The sequence below is a fragment of the Simochromis diagramma genome, unplaced genomic scaffold, assembly GCF_900408965.1.
Source record: "Simochromis diagramma unplaced genomic scaffold, fSimDia1.1 OVJJ01000604.1, whole genome shotgun sequence".
NCBI classification, from domain to species: domain Eukaryota; kingdom Metazoa; phylum Chordata; class Actinopteri; order Cichliformes; family Cichlidae; genus Simochromis; species Simochromis diagramma.
The window spans coordinates 1,170,801-1,188,176 of record NW_024387416.1 but is presented as its reverse complement, the minus strand read 5'-3'; the positions used below and the strand labels follow the sequence as shown (position 1 = coordinate 1,188,176).

At 40.2% G+C, this 17,376-nt stretch overlaps 1 protein-coding gene across 2 annotated transcripts in view; it reads left to right on the top strand.

The window, feature by feature from the left end:
• Nucleotides 1-17,376, top strand: part of LOC120721800 (phospholipid-transporting ATPase ABCA1-like) — a 189,804-nt gene that overhangs the window by 5,027 nt on the left and 167,401 nt on the right. For both annotated transcript variants that reach the window (XM_040012354.1, XM_040012355.1), the window contains exons 2-7: nt 5,620-5,749; nt 13,151-13,244; nt 13,397-13,538; nt 13,968-14,095; nt 16,121-16,239; nt 16,882-17,079. In XM_040012354.1, coding sequence (XP_039868288.1) covers nt 5,684-5,749; nt 13,151-13,244; nt 13,397-13,538; nt 13,968-14,095; nt 16,121-16,239; nt 16,882-17,079 — 747 coding nt within the window. In that variant the 5' untranslated portion in view covers nt 5,620-5,683. The remainder of the gene's footprint in view (nt 1-5,619; nt 5,750-13,150; nt 13,245-13,396; nt 13,539-13,967; nt 14,096-16,120; nt 16,240-16,881; nt 17,080-17,376) is intronic.

Genomic DNA, 17,376 nt, shown 5'->3' with positions numbered 1-17,376 from the left:
TTAAGGGGAAGAGATGGAAATGGAAAGTAAAAATTCGGCTTTGTGAAGAAGGACATAAATTTTAGACTTTTAGCTGCATTTTCACTAGTCTCAAATAAATACAGGGCCAATACTTTTAACTCATAAAGGCATCTTATGTAAAATGGAGCAGTGTGTCGTGATTTATGAGAATCGTCATCAATTTGCCAAATCTGAACACAGTTTAATGACCACTAAATCACTGTGATTTTTATTTTTTAGAGTAATTAGTTAATACAAGAAAACACAGCTTTCAGTTTTCATGCATTCTTAAGCTGCGACAGAAAGTGCCTGTCTCTAAAGCACTTTCTGTTGTTTAAATGTGCTGTATAAAAACATTATTATTATTCTTTTTTTAAAAGTTCATGTTAGACATATTTTTTTTATTATCAGAAACTAATAAAACTATTCTATTCATTTATTTGGAATATATTTATTCATTTTTATTTTTATTTCTCTTTCTTGACCTCACTGTCTCTGCCTTTACCTGCAACAATGCTTGTGATCAGTGTTTAAAGACTATAGGTTGAGTTTGACTGTGGGAATAGGCAGTTCAAACAAATTTCCCTTTTTTGGGACAAATAAAGTTATCTCAATTTGAATGTTAGTTATCGATACTATCAGTAGTTTGATCGTCCTCCCACCCTAATAAAAATGTGTTTTGAGGAGTTGTTTAAAACAAATCAACAAGCTCAGAGTGTGATCGCCTCTGGTTTCAAAATCAAAGCGCGGGACGGTTAGGAGATAGAGCGTCAGAGAGGTCTCAAAAGCTGTGAATATTAACAGAGGCCTGTCCTTGTGGAGCTTTATATGTTAATAATCAGATTTTCATAAGGGGAATCTGCACCGACTGGAGACGAGCCATGGAGCACTGAGAGATCCAGGCGGGAGAAGATTAAAATGTACTAAATCAATACTTTCCCCCACTCTGCGTTTTGCATCACAAAGCTGTGATTATGAAGTCGGAGTTTTTTCTTCTATATTCAAATGTGATCCAAAATTGCAGGTGTCAGTTTTAAGGATCCTTTGAACACCTTTGATAAGCTTTAATTGAGTGCACCCCTGTTATCTTGATATAGCGCTATCTCTTTGAACACCAGTGATTGGTGTATTGGTGTCTAATGGAGTAAAGCAGCACGATTGAGGCGACGTGCTTGTCGGTGTAGCAGCTGCACTTAATACAAATAGTACCTTTTCCCCAGACTTGCCTTCTCCGCTGTATGATTTCCCGCTGTAGCAAAGTTGTATGGAGCTTGCGATCGAGATACTTGGAGGGGAAAAAAGACGGATTGGACAAAGGAGCGCAGGGACCATTATACCCTTCACAAGGCTATGGCGACCCCCTTGTAACTGATGTTGCAGTCATTTGCTGCTGTCCTCTGCTCTCATGCTCTATGACAAATATCTGTTTTCTCTTTCCATCATCCTAAGGGCTGAAATAATGCACTTTGCTGTCCCTACTCCCCAAATGCCAGGCATGCATCAGCACTTATATCCTCTCAATACGCTCCTTTCTTTTTCTTCTTTTCCTTTTTTCCCCCAGCGCTGTATTCTTTCCCTTTTCTCTCATTCCTTGATTTTTTTTCTTGGGGCTTTCTTTAGAGCTAATGATACAGCGAAAAGCTGATGCCGGCGCCTGATGGCCGTAGTCTTGTGAAGACAAAAAAATAAAAAGAGAAAGAACTCATTTCAATTATTCTTTGTGCTCCAAGTCGTAGATTAAAATGATGATCTGGAAAACACTTCACTTGTATGGTTTTTGTTCTCCGGAGAACTGTGTTCGCTGTGTTTCGCAACACTGCGGCTGCAATGCAAATCACAATCAGACTCCTCTCTTGTTACTTGTTATCTCTTCTTTAGATGTGGGATCGGAAGAGAGTCCTTGAGCTCGGGCTTTTCCACAACGCTCACCCACACACGCCGTCTTTCACAGACAAATCTCTTTCTCTTTGTTTCTTTTTCCTAGATACCAGTGCAATTCACACACACAGATTTTTCTGACATATGGCTCAAGTCTATTCTGAGAGATGTTGTTTACCCTTCATGCCTGACGTGATTTCAGATTGGAGGTGGTGCCAAGCTGTCCTTCTCCTGCGTGCTACATATGAAGGCGAGGCTTGAAAGCTGGGCGAGACAAATCGACGGACCAATTACGAAAGCATTTGATGCTCTCAAGTGCCCATGCGTGCTCTAGGCCTCCGTGTCATGACCGAAGTCATCGGGCGCTTGTAGAGGTCCGAAACGATCTCCTTAAAAATACACACGAACCGTGAAATATTGAGCAGCGCACTACAAGAAAAACTGCTTGCGTGTCTGATCGTAATCCATTTATCTCTGAACAATATGGATAGTTTGCCAGCAGCAGTAACGGCGTGATTCACTTAAATTGCCCTCTATAATAATATAACTTGGCATTGGTGGAAAAACAGAATTTAAGTGAGGAGATTCTGTGCTTCCTCTCACCAATATTCTCTAACAGATTATCGAATGGCCTTGAGCGCTCCCATTCTTTTGCCCATTAGAGCACTTATTTGGGCGTTTGGAAGTAAGGCCGCATCCATTTTCTCATGACGGTAAATAAAACATCCACGAAGTAGCATTAAATAATGTAGACGCATGTGGAGGAGATGGAACCTGTGCAGGAGGAGGAACTGGAGCGTTAACAGGTGGCACATTTGTCAGGACTACCCGTGGGCTAAAAGGCTCATCCGAATCCCTGCCTCCCTCACCTAGGGCACGTGCCTAGGTCTTAAATGTCTTCACAGAACATGAGATGAAGTGCTCGGAAACATGTTATGAGCACAGATGGGTAACATAACATGGGTGTTAAATATTAATACATTTCTCTGACTCAACACGTACAGATCTGTGTGTGCGCCGGTCGTTTAACTGGCAAATACGTGTTTGGAAAATGTCATTTCAGGCACAAGGATAGGAAATTTGCTTAGTTTTTGCATTTGGTGGTTTGGACTGCAAGAATACAAAACTAAACTAGGAGGTACTCGAAACTATATCGCGACAAGGAAGAAGTGAAAACAAGGGGCTTAAATACTCACAAGATCATCAAGACACAGCTGGGAAAGACGAGGCGCAGCTGAACAGAATCAACTAACAAGCAAGAGGGAAGCAAAACTGAACACAAAACACACTCAGAGCGTGAGACTACCAAAAGAAAACAGAAAACACACATGAATTTAACAAAGTAAGGTCAAAGTAAGCACGAAAAGGCAAAACTTGACTTAAATATTATATAACAGAAACACAGACTGGGCATGGGGGAACAGAGAGCCAGAAACATTTGAGAATAACAAAGAAAAATATGAATACAAAATGATTAAAACCTAAACAAAGCAAAGGTAATATTTACACTGAAAACTACAACAAGGTCAAATGGGAAACATTAAACAGAAAAATGAGTCAGAAAATGCAGGACAGCCGGGAGTCAACTGCTTAAGATTAAAACTGACACTGAAACGTTTAAAAGTTACATTTTCAAACAGTAAAAACGAAACCGAAATAACAAAGTCCACTCTGGCAACTAAACTGAAAGTAAACTGAAAACAAAAGAAATTCAAAATTAAATAATAAAAAAAGAAAACTACGTTGAAAATCCAAAACTATAGCTTTCGGGCATCAGGATACGTCTGTCTGCTGTCTTCTTCTTTTTTTTTTGGATCACCCGTCACTACTTATTCTAGAGCAGGGGTGTCAAACATAAGGTCCACGGGCCAGAATCGCCCTGCCAATCAGCCCAAAGGACACCTTTGGAAAATGTGAAGAATGACATAAATTTTAGACATTTAGCTGCATTTTCACAAGTCCTATGCAGTTAAAGCAGTATTTCATTGCCATGTAAAAAAACAACAACAACAAAAAAATCTGAGATGTTGAAATTGCTCTTCTGTCCTTATATTAAAATATCTCAGGTGTTAGTTAACGTTTAGTTAACGTTCAGTCGTCCGGGCTTCTTAACATCAAAGCGGACGTCACAGGGTCCACAGTGCAAAATGACTTTGACGTCCCAGTCCTAGAGTGTTGGTCGGGTTTTACTCACACGTAACAGATTTGTACTCGAACTGTGCTCAAAGTCAAGGTCACATTTGTGGATTTACAGGCAATTTATAGGCAGTTACCTTGGATGGATTGCGGTCCTGATAAGATGTTGGATCGCTGCCATTCTGGTTTCTTGGTTCTTTTGTTGTGTTTTTAAGTATCTTACCCACATATTTTCCCCAATATTTTTGACATCTGGTCTGCTTGTCTTATCTTGATTCCCACCTTTCTTAAACTGTGTGCCCAGAGTTCATTCAGTTTCACCTGTAAAGTTCTGTTTTTTTACTATCCTACCTTTCCACTCGTGGCCTGTCAGTTCACCTGTTTGCTTATCGCCTGTGTTCATCGCTCATGCAAATAGTCTGTAGACTTTTGTCACACCAGCGTGATGGAGCAAGTTTGTCATCAACACCTGCAGAAAGTTTTGCATATGGGCCCTTACCTTTTGTAACTATGACACTGTAGGTGTATAAGTATTAAATATGTTTGCATTTAAGAAAAATGCAGAATAAATAAATTATTAATATATTATGGAAAAATGTTACATGTTTATTTCATGTATTGTTTGTAAATGTTTACAGATGATGTATGACTTCATCAGTAAAGTTGTCACATTTTGCAGTGTGCTCTCTAACAGAAAATCATGTATGTGTGACTCCTCCACTGTTTTCTTTTAATATATTATAAATGTTTATGCTAAATGTGTGCGTGCCCAGCTGCTGTGGTTATATGTGCAGTCAAATTGACCATTCTTACATTAATTGCTCGCATAAAAACTGTAAATTGATGTAGAAACGCAGGCTAATGCCCGTACGTAGGAATCCGTAGGCATATGTTACACCTGAGCATGTGCCTTTTCTTTGAACGCATGAAACTAATAGCAACTCGGACCGACATGCTCAGCGGACTGATTCGGATGCCACGACGAGCAGATAAATTAACCGTAGTCAGTGGGAGGACTGTCAGCTGTGGAGTTTTTAATAAAGGTCATACTTGATGTAGCAGTGTAAAAATGACACAGCAGACCTATTTGTTTATTATCTGTGTAATCAGGGGTGAGTAGATAGTAAAATATGTAATAAATATTTTATGGCAGTCTTTGGTCCACATGAAAAGTGATGCAGTTGCCCATGTATTTTTACCCCCTGACTTTTATTGTTCTCTGGTCACTAAAGAGACTGATTAATAGACAGGGAATTTGCACAAGTGTAGTCAATGAGGCAAAGACTAGAGTCTACGTTCCTCCTTTAAAGGCAAAACAACAGCAAAAAAAGAGATTTTGCTTTGATGTACTTGTTTAATAAGCAGTATATATAAAACACCCTCACGGTCCTTAATAAAGACTCTTTGACTGCTAGACCCGAACTGCGTAACCTCCACGAGCTGAGCCCCCATCCTGAGATGTGCTGAGTGTAGGTGATAATAATTCTTAGAACAGGTGCTGCACCATAAGCCCCAAGGCCTGGGGAAGTGAATGATTAGTGGCACTCCCCCAAGATGCATTGCTCTTCTGTATTAAAACCAAACTCTGCCTTTTATTCCCTCCAGGGTTTATTAAGTGGGCCAGTTGCCATAGCGACGCTTTGGCAGGATATTGCCAGGATAAGCCGTAATGGGTCTCCTGACGCAGTTCACTCTGCTCCTGTGGAAGAACTTCACTCTACGGAAGAGACAAAAGGTACACTTCTGTGCACTAACACCACCACCACCACCGCTTTGCAAATCAACCTATATCTGCTAAAATTGGTCAGCAATGGAGAGAAAATGAGGATATGGTCCCAGGGTTGTGTTATCAAGGGCGACTAAGTTATTCATGGGAGGGAAAGGTAATAGGAGGGATTTACTAGGAAAATTGTCTACTATAGAAGTAAGCCCCTTTAACTCTCCCCTTAGAGAACAAGAACAATCTTACCTTAATGCCGACCAATTCAAAGTGTCACCTTCAATTTTTGGTGATCTGTGCATGTTATGTCACATTGGCTGGATTTTACTTCTAACAAAGCCAGTCTTTGGCCCAGTGGAAATGGATAGGGAGTGACAAATGTTAAACGCTTTGTTTGAAGGGCAAACTTTCTTTCTGTTCTCCAACGAACGACCTGACCACTGTTACCCATAAAGAGTAGTGTCATTACAGTTTACGAAAACATGACCACACAATTAAAGGTTATTCGTTTTCACTTTTCAAGCAACGCGCCAAATTTTCTTTCTCATATCTCTGCTGCCCTCGGATTTAAGCACAGAAGGGAACTACTATCACTGACTACAGTTCAGCTGACATTTTAGCTGTTTTCATTCCTTCACTGACAGACACGTCCACCGCTTCACCTTAAGCTGTTAGGTTTTTTTAGGTGTTGTGCATTCATGAGCATTTTCAGCAGTTTAAGTGCTCATAAAGGGACTCAACTTAACATCGGATGTTTTCAGCAATTACACCTCGTCTGATTTCACCTGCTTTTGCTTCTTATTTTAAGTCAGCACTTCAATCTTGTTATCAAGTTATGATAACAACAAGTGTGGCCAGCTGTAATGTCACTATAGAGACACTATAGAGACCAATTCCAATTTCCAATTATTTTCCAAGTGTGTCATGCCAATAAGAATTTGCCACTATAACAAAGCAAAATCAACTTTTCTTAAATGCTAAATATTCTTTTCAAATTAAAAAAAGTTATTAAACTCAAACTTTAACTGTTACAGGACTTAAACTGTAAAGTTACAGGATCTTCTCTCATTGAAACAACTCAGTCAATCAATCAAATCTTTATTTCAAACATTTATGTAACAAGTGCTAATACACATTAAAAAAAAAACCCCACATAAATGCCAAGTCGAACAAGACGAACAACAAAATATTGACCATTTCCTGTTTGAAAGGGACGAGGAGGACGCAAATGCTGTTTCCTACCCCTATCTGGCTCATCTTATATATCTGTTTTGTTTTGGCACTTACCACACAAGACACTTTATCCATTTCAAGAGTTAGCAGCTGAATTTTTCTTGAGAATTGTGCACACTTCTGTTGAAGCATTTCTAATTTAAGTAAAAATAATAAAGCTTTAGATTTATAAGAAACAATATCAGAATTCTTTTCATATGAATGCGAGCCTAGTAAATGTATTTCATTCAGAAAACTTTTTCAAACAATTGTCCCTTGCTCGCGTACGTGGGCGGACATAATTGCCTGCCGTATCACCCGCACTGACCAGCAGTTCACATGCTGCGGGAAGATAACAGTTCCAAGGGCCTCGACCGGTTGTCAAGGAATCTTGTAAGCCTTGTTAGAGGCAGATATTGCTGCTGTAGAAAGCTGCAATGTGTTTGATTTATACCCTCGCAGTCGCATCCGCCCACTTGTTTTGTTGGGGGTTCGAGCGCAGCAGTGTGCCTGTTACCTGAGCAGAACAAACGACATCTTCAGACATTTCATCAAAGTTCGTACTTTCTTGGAATAACTCAAGGCAAAGTCATTTGCAATTTTACAACTTTATTTCTGGGAAACGTTCCTCCCTTGTTAATTTTACCAACCAGCAGAAAGAACAGTGTGGGCTCTTTTTGTAACAGGGAGAAATATGCAACTACTTTTCCTCAATAATATGTAAGAGGACAGCAGCGGTTTTGTGCATGGGATGTAGGATATTTGGCCAATGTCAACATGAAATATTGTTATTAGACAAAACCAGTGGGAGTTAGCAAGGACAATGGTGCTTCTGGAGGGCTTGTGGAGGTTAATGACCAATTATATGAATGCCTCACCAAGCATTTTAAGATTTTATAACAGGCATGAAACTGATTTTATGGTCCAGCATTCCACATAATTTCATAGGAGAAGATTATCTATTCACAAAGACTCTAGTGTCCGATGGCAAATGCCTGGGGAGCCAGACATTGAGAAAGTCCCCCATGATCTGTGTTCCCTCTCCAGGCCGTTTCTTTGGCATACATTATGATAATTCACCCTCTCAGCAGAGCTACATCCTCACTGGCACATAGACTAGAAGGAATTAAAGGACTACATTTTAAATTCTATCTAGTTTCTTTGAAATATATGCAACGTGATTTTCTGCAGTTTTATTCATTGACAAATTCTACAACTGAAGATTCACTATATCCCTAAATGCCAAGTGAACTAAATGAAATGTGCTCAGACTCACTTATAAGGTCTCCATGGTGCCACGGCAAAGCAAGCAATATATATTATTGCATTTTCTTCACCTCTGCCTGCTCTGCGCTTTAATCATGAAGATAATAACGGATGTCTTCACTTATTATCTGGATGTGCTGTCAAATACAAAGTCCGAACATTTTGCAGAAGCGCTAATAGGGGGGAGTTTGCTGACTGAGGCTCTCCAGCCGTTTGCTCTAAACTGGTTACTTTAACAGAAACGCTGGGAGTGCATGAAGATTAGGAGTTGGTGAGTGATGAATGTAACAAGGGCCATGCAAACCCCAGCTGGCAGGAAGTTGGCACTTACAAGTCAAGGAAGAATGAGCTGAAGTTTTAACAGTTCGAATTTTATATATGCTGTGTAATTATTTGTGGAGAAGCATATAACTCTGCTGAAACCACTTCATAGCAGGCTTTGTGTTAGAGCGTGTGTTACCCTCACTTGACACGTAAAGAAACGTTCACATTGACAGCACTGTAAGAGTTACCGTGTAGGTGAGTTTGGTAAAGGTGTAAGCTTGAACCTGTAATAACTATAATAAAAATAGACTAGGTACTGATCAGACACGATATTAAAACCACTGAGAAGTGAAATGAATGACACTCATTATTTTGTTCCAGTGGCACCTGTGAAAGGGTGGGCTGCATTAGGTAGCAAGTGAGTAGGCTTGTTCTTGAAGTTTATGCGTTAGAAGCAGAAACAGGTGGTTGAATCATCTGTAAAACACTAAAAAGGCTATGTATGTATGTATTATACTAAGTTAAAATGAAAAGCTGTCGTGTCACATGGGGCACTTTCCTGCTAGCAGGCATAAAGTGGTTGTATTAAAGTAAGAAAGTGGTTGACATTCTTCATCCAGGAGAGGATTGAGTGGGCAAGGCGATGATAAGGAGTGAGTGATAGCTTCAGCTTGGGGAGTCACAAGCAGAGACTGCTCTCTCAATCTTATGCTTAGTATCTACATTGTAAATATACAGGGAGATGAAAAGTCTCACCTATTCAGGGCATGAAGTTATTTTCTGTCAATCTTGAATGGTTCTTGACTCAGAAATCAACATTATTGGGTTTGCAGAAAATATATGTATATATAGCAATAGACATGTACGTCTTTGAATAATAATTTCAAATTGTAAACAACTCGGTAGCTTTGAAGTTTTAATTAATATAACCAGTGTTTTTTCTGCAGAACACCGCCAACACCTGCTGCTAGTCACTGACATTAGAGTGTTTTTATGATTGAGTTAGACAGCTGGTGCCCTTAGTCTACAGCTCAAACTCCAATTAGCTAAGCTTGACATACAGATTGGAAATAGAGAAACAATTCAATTCAATTTTCAATTCAATTTTATTTATATAGCACCAAATCACAACAAAAGTCACCTCAAGGCGCTTCATAGATACAGAGAAAAACCCAACAATCATATGACCCCCTATGAGCAAGCACTTTGGCAACAGTGGGAAGGAAAAACTCCCTTTTAACAGGAAGAAACCTCCGGCAGAACCAGGCTCAGGGAGGGGCGGCCATCTGCTGGGACCGGTTGGGGTGAGAGAAGGAAGACAGGATAAAAGACATGCTGTGGAAGAGAGACAGAGGTTGATAACAGATATGATTCAATGCAGAGAGGTCTATTAACACATAGTGAGTGAGAAAGGTGACTGGAAAGGAAAAACTTAATGCATCATGGGAATCCCCGGCAGCCTATGTCTATTGCAGCATAACTAAGGGAGGATCCAGGGTCACCTGGTCCAGCCCTAACTATATGCTTTAGCAAAAAGGAAAGTTTTAAGCCTGATCTTGAAAGTAGAGATAGTGTCTGTCTACTGAATCCAAACTGGAAGCTGGTTCCACAGAAGAGGGGCCTGAAAACTGAAGGCTCTCCCTCCCATTCTACTTTTAAATACTCTAGGAACAACAAGTAGGCCTGCAGAGCGAGAGCGAAGCGCTCTAATAGGGTGATATGGTACTACAAGGTCATTAAGATAAGATGGGGCCTGATTATTTAAGACCTTGTATGTGAGGAGCAGGATTTTGAATTCAATTCTGGATTTAACAGGAAGCCAATGAAGGGAAGCCAAAACAGGAGAAATATGCTCTCTCTTTCTAGTCCCTGTCAGGACTCTTGCTGCAGCATTTTGGATTAGCTGAAGGCTTTTCAGCGAGTTTTTTGGACATCCTGATAATAATGAATTACAGTAGTCCAGCCTGGAAGTAATAAATGCATGAACTAGTTTTTCAGCGTCACTCTGAGACAGGATATTTCTAATTTTAGAGATGTTGCGCAAATGGAAGAATGCAGTCTTACATATTTGTTTAATATGTGCGTTGAAGGACATGTCCTGGTCAAAAATGACTCCAAGGCTCCTCACAGCGTTACTGGAGGCCACGGTAATGCCATCCAGAGTAAGAATCTGGTTAGATACCATATTTCTAAGCTTTTCAGGGCCGAGTACAATAACCTCAGTTTTATCTGAATTAAGAAGCAGAAAGTTAGCGGCCATCCAGGTCTTTATGTCTTTAAGACATTCCTGCAGTTTAACTAATTGGTGTGTGTTATCTGGCTTCATGGACAGATAGAGCTGGGTGTCATCTGCATAGCAGTGAAAATGTATGCTATGTCTTCTAATGATGCTGCCTATGGGAAGCATGTATAGTGTAAACAGAATTGGTCCTAGCACTGAACCCTGTGGAACTCCATAATTAACCTCAGTGTGTGAAGAGGACTCTCCATTTACATGAACAAACTGGAGTCTATTAGATAGATATGATACAAACCACTGCAGCACAGTACCTGTAATACCTACAGCATGTTCTAATCGCTCTAATAGGATATTATGGTCGACAGTATCGAATGCTGCACTAAGGTCTAGCAGGACAAGCACAGAGATGAGTCCACTGTCAGAGGCCATAAGAAGATCATTTGTAACCTTCACTAAAGCTGTTTCTGTGCTGTGATGAGCTCTGAAACCTGACTGAAACTCTTCAAATAAACCATTCCTCTGCAGATGATCAGTTAGCTGTTTGACAACTACTCTTTCAAGGATTTTTGATATGAAAGGAAGGTTGGAGATTGGCCTATAATTAGCTAAGACTGCTGGGTCTAGAGATGGCTTTTTGAGTAAAGGTTTAACTACAGCCACCTTGAAGGCCTGTGGTACATAGCCGATTATTAGAGATAGATTGATCATATTTAAGATTGAAGAATTAATTAATGGCAGGACTTCTTTGAGCAGTTTTGTAGGAATGGGGTCTAAAAGACACGTTGATGGTTTGGAGGAAGTAATTATTGAAGTTAACTCAATTGGAGAAAAAGAGTCTAACTTAACATCAATGGTACTAAGAGTAGATGTAGATAATATTACATCTGTGGGATGATTATTGGTAATTTTTTCTCTAATGATAAAAATTTTATTTGTGAAGAAGTTCATGAAGTCATTACTAGTTAACGTTAAAGGGATTGTTGGCTCAACAGAGCTCTGGCTTTTTGCCAGCCTGGCTACAGTGCTGAAGAGAAACCTGGGGTTGTTCTTATTTACTTCAATCAGTGATGAATAGTAAGATGTTCTGGCTTTGCGGAGGGCTTTCTTATAAAGCAGCAAACTATTTCTCCAGGCTAAATGATGATCTTCTAAACTTGTGACACGCCATTTCCTCTCCAGATTACGAGTCATCTGCTTTAGGCTACGTGTTTGAGAATTATACCACGGAGTCAGGTACTTCTGATTTGAGACCTTAGTTTTCACTGGAGCTACAGTATCCAGAGTCGTACGTAGTGAGGAGGTGAAATTATTAACAAGATAATCGACCTCTGTTGGGGTAGCGTTCAGATAGCTGCTCTGCTCTATGTTGGTACAGGGCATTGAAGATGATAACAGTGGGTGGATTATATTCTTAAACTTAGTTACAGCGCTTTCAGAAAGACATCTAGTGTGATAAAGTCTACTCTCCACCGCTGTGTAATCAATTATTGTAAATGTTATCAGGAAATGATCAGACAGGAGAGGGTTTTCAGGAAACACTGTTAAATGTTCAGTTTCTATGCCATATGTTAAAACAAGATCTAGAGTGTGATTAAAGTGGTGGGTGGGTTCTTTTACAGTTTGAGAGAAGCCAATTGAGTCTAATAACAGATTAAATGCCATGTAGAGGCTGTCATTTTTAGCATCTACATGGATGTTAAAATCACCCACAATAATTATTTTATCTGAGCTGAGAACTAAATCAGATAAAAAGTCTGAGAAATCAGACAGAAACTCTGTGTAAGGCCCAGGTGGACGATAGATGATAACAAGTAAGACTGGTTTCTGAGTTTCACAGCTGGGGTGGACGAGGCTAAGCATCAGGCTTTCAAATGAATTAAAAGTATGTCTTGGTCTTTCCTTAATTAATAGGCTGGTGTGAAAAATTGCTGCCACACCGCCCCCTTGGCCTGTGCTTTGAGATTTCTGGTAGTTAGAACGACTCGGGGGTGTTGATTCATTTAAACTAACATAATCATCCTGCTGCAACCAGGTTTCTGTAAGGCAGAGTAAATCAATTTGTTGATCAATTATTAAGTCATGTACTAACAGAGACTTGGAGGAGAGAGACCTAATATTTAACAGCTACCCTGATTCTGTCCAGAGGTAATAAAATAAGCTGGTATCTCATTAATTTAATCCATACCAAACCAGGGGTAAAAAAAGTTTGTATTTTAAGCTTTATTGTCTTGCTAAGCTAAGCTAACCTGCTATAGGTAAGCTAATATACTTGCTAAGCTAACATGCTATAGGTAAGTTAATATACTTGCTAAGCTAAGCTAACCTGATATAGGTAAGCTAATATACTTGCTAAGCAAGCAAAGAAATCAGTAGATTTAGACACGCTATCATTCACAGCAAATTAATCAAATGAAAATACCTTTTCCTTTGTGTAGGTGCGACTGGTCATTGAAATACTGTGGCCTCTGTTTCTCTTCTTCATACTGGTGGGGGTGCGGACCACTACGCAACCAATTTACAAAGGCCAATGTAAGTACAAGCCTAGTTGCAATAATACATTTTGTTTTGTGAATTCATTAACAACTTTTAACTCGTCAACTTTTTGCAGATTTTGGACAAGAAAAAAGAAATGTCATGAACATGGTTAGATTAATAAGTATTCATCTCTATTCCTTTCAAAGGTCACTACCCTAATAAAGCCATGCCATCAGCTGGTGTGATTCCCTGGCTTCAGGGTATGGTGTGCAACCTTGAAAATCCCTGTTTGCCTTATCCAACTCCAGGAGAGACACCAGGCCAAGTCAATAACTTCGACAACTCCATGTATGTACTGGGATGTTCTTTTTCTGTCTTTTAGGAATTTATAAACGAGGCATGATTACGAAGTTTTGGGAATGAACCACTAAAAATCTAAAAGCTCAGCTGATTTGGCTGATATTCTGTTCAAGATCATCTTCTCGTGCACCTCTGGACAGTTTTCTGCACAGCAACTATTTTTAGATAATTCAATCACTCCGTAAATGTCCCACATTTTGAATTTGCACACGTTAGCATACTAGCATATGTCGCAGTTTTACCGTCTCATCCTGGGGGACAATTTCACAAGACACTACCACGTAGATGTCAAAAAATGATGTGCATTCTTCATGTCTCTTAGCGTGATGCACTGCGCTTAGATGAGAAACTGTTGATATTGATATTTTTAAGAACATTTAGAGTAAATGTTTGTTTTTTGTCTTTCCAATTCACCAGAATTTCTGGGATGTTGATAGAGCTGCAGACTTCCCTGGTGGACAAATCTATTCTCAGCAGGGCCCAGCTGCTAGCAAATGGTGTTGACCAGTGGGCTTCAATTTTGTCACAGCCTAACTCCGCTAATGGTAAGTTCAGTGGTACCGCTAATGGTCATTTGATTATTGAAATCTTGATGAGCTATATCAAAAACCTATTTTGAAGCCATTATCAGGAAATACTGCAGAAACTGGTGACGAGCGACAAGGTCAAGGGGTGCATTTTTCTTTTTAGGCATCAGAGTTTTGCTGGTACTGACTAATGCTTCAAAATATAATTGATATAATAAATAATCAGCATCAGCAACAATCACTCTGCTTTGCCTTTGTTAAGTACTCTCCATCAAGAAAAGTATCCCCTTCATGAGGATGACAAGTTGGAGGATTTGTTATTCCCCTTTATCCCTCAAAAACAATGGCGTGTGATTATTTATGATGCAATTTGCCATCCAGACTGACAGATCGTTTGTCTTGATAAGTTGCTGCTTTGCATTAGGCTCATTTAGCCTGATGATATTCAGATTTTCATACAGCACCTAATTTGCAAAAAGGCAAAGCGGGGGTGGGCGGGTGAGGGGGGAGCGAGGTTTCTGCTGTTCAACAAACGGCTCGTGGGCCATTTGCATTTAGGGGTCGCTGGCTTGTAATATACAAGATTAAATCCATCAGAGATCTAAGCCGGGGTGTAATTAATGGGATTCGCTGTCTGAGGCGGGAGCACAAAAGGTCACTAACAAGAATGGGGAATGGAGTACTATCAAAACACTACGCTAGCAAAGGTGATTGTGTTGTCCTCCTCTTTGTTTCTTTCTTTTTTTTTAAGCCACGGGTTGATTAAAAACACTCCGGTGGTCTCCTCAATCAGAAAGCCAACGGTGTTCGGGAAGAGCGCGGAGCATGTTCTGCTTCCTCGTAATCTAACCCTGTCAGTTCCTCCTGATGCCCCTGTAGTGACGGGGAGCATAATAATATGTGCTCAGCGGGAGTCGCGAGGCCTTGTATAAGGTTAGCTTAGTGTATCAAAGTGTGTAATTATTTCTAGTTATTTTCACCAAACATTCATACTAATTGAACCCTGAATGGCCCGGCACAAGTGACTTCCTCCCTTTCCTCCCCCATCCAGATAATTGACTGACTTGCCTGTAGTACAAATACAAAAGTGATCATTTAATTACATTATGTCCCCCTCCCTCCCTCCCTCCACCCCCGGCCCTCCGCGTCAGTCGCAAATGTTGGAGGCCCAGCAAGCAGAGAGTGCATGCTGAATAGTATGGTGTTGTTAGTAGGATCCCTGCTATGGTGACTGTCAGCGTGCAGCGAGGACTGGTTTAGAAACGTCCTCTTTTTTAAATGCTATCTGTTGGCTGCTAATCAGGAGAAAATGGCTGGTTAGCAATCTGGTACATGTTTAGCAACAAATTGTCTCCCCTCACACACTCGTGCAGCTCAAGTGTTCACCCCCTACTTGTGCCAGTGAAGGATTTAATTGCAACTGTCATCTCATTTAAACTGAAATTTATCAGGCTGTAATGCCACTCAAAGCAACAGGCATAACAAAACCAAATCAGAGTCTTCGCTCCTGCTTTTCCACTTTGTTTTGAGACCTGCACACATAGAGATACACAGGAGGTTTTCTTATTTTTATAGATTTAATGTTGTAGTGTAACGTTTTGCTCACTGGCTGCACTGCAGTGATTTTGAAGACAGAGACTTAAGCTTTAACCTTGTCCTTTCAACAACAGAATAAATCCTCTGGTGCTTTGTGTGGACTGACCTTCCGTGGTGAAAGGGCTGCTACCCTGTTAGGTTTGGCTCTCCTTCATGTTTGGCATTGGTGTCCATTAGGGCAAATGGCACACTCGGCGCACAGATTTCTGCATGCATTCCCATTTGTTTAGAGTAGTATAGAAACCAAACACAGAACAGAGGCAGAGACATACAGCCTGTTGGCTGCAGAATATCTGCAGTGCAGATGGTGAGCGAGGAGGACTCATAGCCAAAGCTGTCAAAACAAGGCTTGTGTCAAAAAGGAGCCAATCAAATGTTGATGCATATAAAACAGCAGCTTTTTAATAAAGTAACACTAACTCTATATTTCTCTTTAAACTCATCCAGTCATCCTGAGGAATATTCTACGAGACAATGAAACTTTCTCCACACATCTGAAACAAGATTTATCGGTGCCAACAGTGGTGGCTGAAAGCCTCATGAATGCCCGGATTCAGATCAATCCAGTAAGTATCGCTACCAGCACGGTGGTAGTGTGTTAAGAATCCCAGCTAATTAGGAATATGGGACAACAGCTTTTTTGTGTAAATAGAGGAATTTAAATTTTACTAAAAAAGTTCAAAACAGCAAATGTGCTGCAAGCGCTGCACTCGGAAAGATGAGGGTGAAACAGCAGGTGGCGCTCCTTCTGACATCGTAATCAAAGTGTTCTCAAGTTTTTGTTTGACAAAATGTAATTTAAAGCCGGCTGCAGTAGAAATCACAGTTGTCTGCAAATGTTCTTCGTCTGATAGCAAGTCTTATCAAAAAAGATGAAGTGGGCTCCGGTAGCACCTGAATACAGTGTGGACAGGAAGATAAAGATCTTACAGAAGTTTACGTGTGCTTGCTATTGTTTGTGTCTATCACACTTTTTGCTTTTGCCACTGTGGTGCACGAAGTTCTGCTTTTTTTGTATAAATATCTGTGGATTTAAAAACACATTTAAAATCAAAGCAGTATTTTAGCTCCTGTTCCGAAAAGCGATTTAGCATACCATCTGCTTGCACAGCAACCCAAAGGATACGACACATAATTAAATAAAATATGGTCAGATCCAAAGTTCTTCTGTTTGCCAACTTTTGCCGAGGCTGTTGTTTATTTTTCAGATGATGGGCATCCCGAGGCCAGACAGCCTGAGGAGCATCCTGTGTGAGGGGACAGATCTGGATCAGTATGTCCAATTTAGAAGCCAAGCTGAAAAGAAGGCTTTTCAGAATGTCAGCTGCTCCCTGACTCCACAGCAGCTGATTAACACCCAGCAAGTACTCCTGCAAAACCTGGATGCAAGGAAAGTGCTCTCTGAGGTGAGCTGTCCCCCCACAGGTCTCACAACTTTTAAAATTTCTGTTTGATGGGACTTGAAGAAGTTTTTGCATAGTAAGTTGGACCCAATTAGCAACAACTGAAGGGATAGTGCATTGCTGGAAAAGTATTTACACTGATTGGGCATTTAAAAAGCCCTAATTCCTTCTTTGCAAGGTCACCTACATCTAGCATTCTTACAAATTATGCTGTCTGGTCTAATGAAGGTGCCATTAAAAATTTAAAATGAAGCTTTTGTAATGTGTCAGCCACTGCTGGCACACTTGAAACACAATTTC